The 2,500-nt window shown below is 38.2% G+C and overlaps 1 protein-coding gene across 1 annotated transcript in view; it reads right to left on the bottom strand.

Annotated features, from left to right (window-relative positions):
* LOC122254912 (xanthine dehydrogenase/oxidase) overlaps window positions 1–1,146 on the bottom strand; it is a 20,799-nt gene extending 19,653 nt beyond the window's left edge. Inside the window, exon 1 of the mRNA XM_043018778.2 lies at window positions 1,015–1,146. Within this exon, the coding sequence (XP_042874712.2) occupies window positions 1,015–1,089 (75 nt within the window). The 5' untranslated portion in view covers window positions 1,090–1,146. The remainder of the gene's footprint in view (window positions 1–1,014) is intronic.
* Between the last annotated feature and the right edge of the window lie 1,354 nt (window positions 1,147–2,500).

Here is a 2,500-nt window from a genome sequence, read left to right as displayed (position 1 = left end):
GGGGGTATTGTAGCGCCGATTTGCCTATACTTCGGAATTATCCTGGAGAGGCTTGTGTCATTTACATTTGAAATATGTATGTGTGTAAGTATGTATTTACATACATACATATATATGTATATATATATATGTGTGTGTGTGTGTGTGTGTGTGTGTGTGTGTGTGTGTATGTGTGTGTGTGTGTGTGTGTGTGTGTGTGTGTGTGTGTGTGTGTGTGTGTGTGTGTGTATACATATAAATGTATCCCGTATGCAGTTTTGTAGATATAGTATATACACCAATGCCCCTTAAAAGATTCCATAAATAGATATGTACCCACTTGTGTGCAAACAGCTGGCAAGCATGCATTCCTATATGCATAACTAAACAACGGCTTCAGACTTCAGACATGCACGTGTCCGTGTCTGGAAGAGTAGCTGTGGATATCGTGTTAGGTTCAGGTTTCGTTGTGTGGTTGCGAGGCGGCGCGAATGTGTGTCTAGTCTTTTGCAGAAACAGCTTAAGAAACTCTCATGCCTTCAGATCAGAATCAACATTTGTATGAGCGTTTCACTTCTATGTGCAGTATTGTTTTACGTAAGATCTTTTTATGATAATAATTTTGTTTTTTCTACTAAACGTATAAAAATGCACCTGTAGTTTAATATACACAGAACAGCAGCAAATATATTTCAGTCAGTCAAATGTTGATAACAAAAGAACTTTTTAAGAAAACAAGGATACTTCAAGCACATCCTCCCGAGGTCATTCCGGGACATTCGATGTTGAACACAATGGTATAAACCGTGAGTTGATCATCGAGTTTCACGGATTTAAGTTGAATGTGTACGTCCCTGCGGACGTAGAATTATCTAATATTTATACAAACAAACACGTGAACACACTTTTACTTGCCTCATTGTAACTAGTATTGTGAGAATTAGACAACCTATACTAATGGTAACTACAGTGTTTTTAACAAGTTAAACAATCTAAAAAAAAAAAAGAAAAAAAGAAAAAAAAAAACAGCCGTACCTTCCTGCCGTTCACGAAAAACACCAACGTGCTCGTCGGGCCATTATGCGTAGGCATGGTGGTTTGGGAATCCATTAACCAGAAAGCCCTACACACAACCTCTTACTACAGATGTCAGGGAGTGACTGACCCCATCCTGCCTCGAGCGATACCAACTCGTGACGGTCTGTCCTACTTATCCGCGTATACACATCTTACTTTGATCATTTTATGTCTTTTCTTATATATTTAGCGTTATATATCTGTGAATATGTATTACTATCCTTCTCTCCGTTTTGATATGTCTAGCAGCAGTATCCATTCGTGTTTACGTGTCTGACAGCCATATTCTAAGTCCCTAAGCGCGCCGTGTACATGACATGAACATGCCGCGATTCTTATTCTAGAAGCGCGGGTTCGCGGCAAAAGCGTGGCAAATTCGTGGCAAATGCGTGGAAAGTATTGGAACAATCGTGGAAACTCCGTGGCAAGGGGGTAGGCTTGTCACGATAGTTACACGAGTGAAAAAAATCATATTTTTACTGTACTTTTTCTTACCAATACTTCATATGAGCATACTACGTTTGAAAAGTAATACCTATATTGGTTATATTAGGCATCATTGTCCTAGACACGGATTACAAACTCTTTTAGGAAAACATGGATTCTCTGCTGATTTTGAGTTTGTTTACCTTTTGGCGGACTTTTCGAAGGAGAGTGAAGTTAAATGAATGGTAAAAGTAGTCAGGGACGTAAAATTAAAGCATATAATTATATGAAATATGTATACATTAAATCTATATGCATGATATATTAAAAATGCGCATATATGTACAGTATATACAAAGATAAAATAAGGAAGATCTGTTCATAAACACACGGTCCCTCACATCCCGTTTGTTTTGATCGAGCGTAGAGTGAATTACCAACAGCGCGTTCGTGAAATGGTTGTCAATTCTTTAACTAGGAACAAGTACAACGACTGATTCATACCAAAATTGAATTATCTTATGTTAGTGCTACCTATGATTGTAGTTTCTCTTATGAATTTGTCGTGTGGACAGTGCCATTCATCCGAAACATGTTAATAAGTGGGTTAACTTTGGAACGGTTGGTAAACCTGAAGCAGTTGACGCAAACGTGCCGCGCTTTTGCGTCCTAGATTACCGCATTCGTTACATGAACACGACATGGACATAACATGAACATGACATGGCCACGACACGCAGAAAACGTTATAGAATACGGCTGTGACTCTTATCCCTAACACTAAAGGACGCGGATACTCTTTCATTCGAGGTATGACCCGCGAAGTAGATTTAAGGCATTTCCATTTTGTTTAGTCTATTTGTTTTTTGTTTTTTTTCTATTGAATCATACTGGTTTGTATTGATGATGTCATGTCATGGGGATGTCATGAGTCCCATTATATATATATATATAAACTGCATAATACTTGTATCAAACACAGGAGAGGCAAATTGATTCATTTTACCAATGCAGTGGT

This window comes from Penaeus japonicus, unplaced genomic scaffold, assembly GCF_977035675.1.
Source record: "Penaeus japonicus unplaced genomic scaffold, GWHDUDI00000001_assembly GWHDUDI00000029, whole genome shotgun sequence".
In the NCBI taxonomy this organism is placed as follows: domain Eukaryota; kingdom Metazoa; phylum Arthropoda; class Malacostraca; order Decapoda; family Penaeidae; genus Penaeus; species Penaeus japonicus.
Note: the sequence above shows the minus strand (reverse complement) of the source record. Positions and strands in the feature narration are given on the sequence as shown.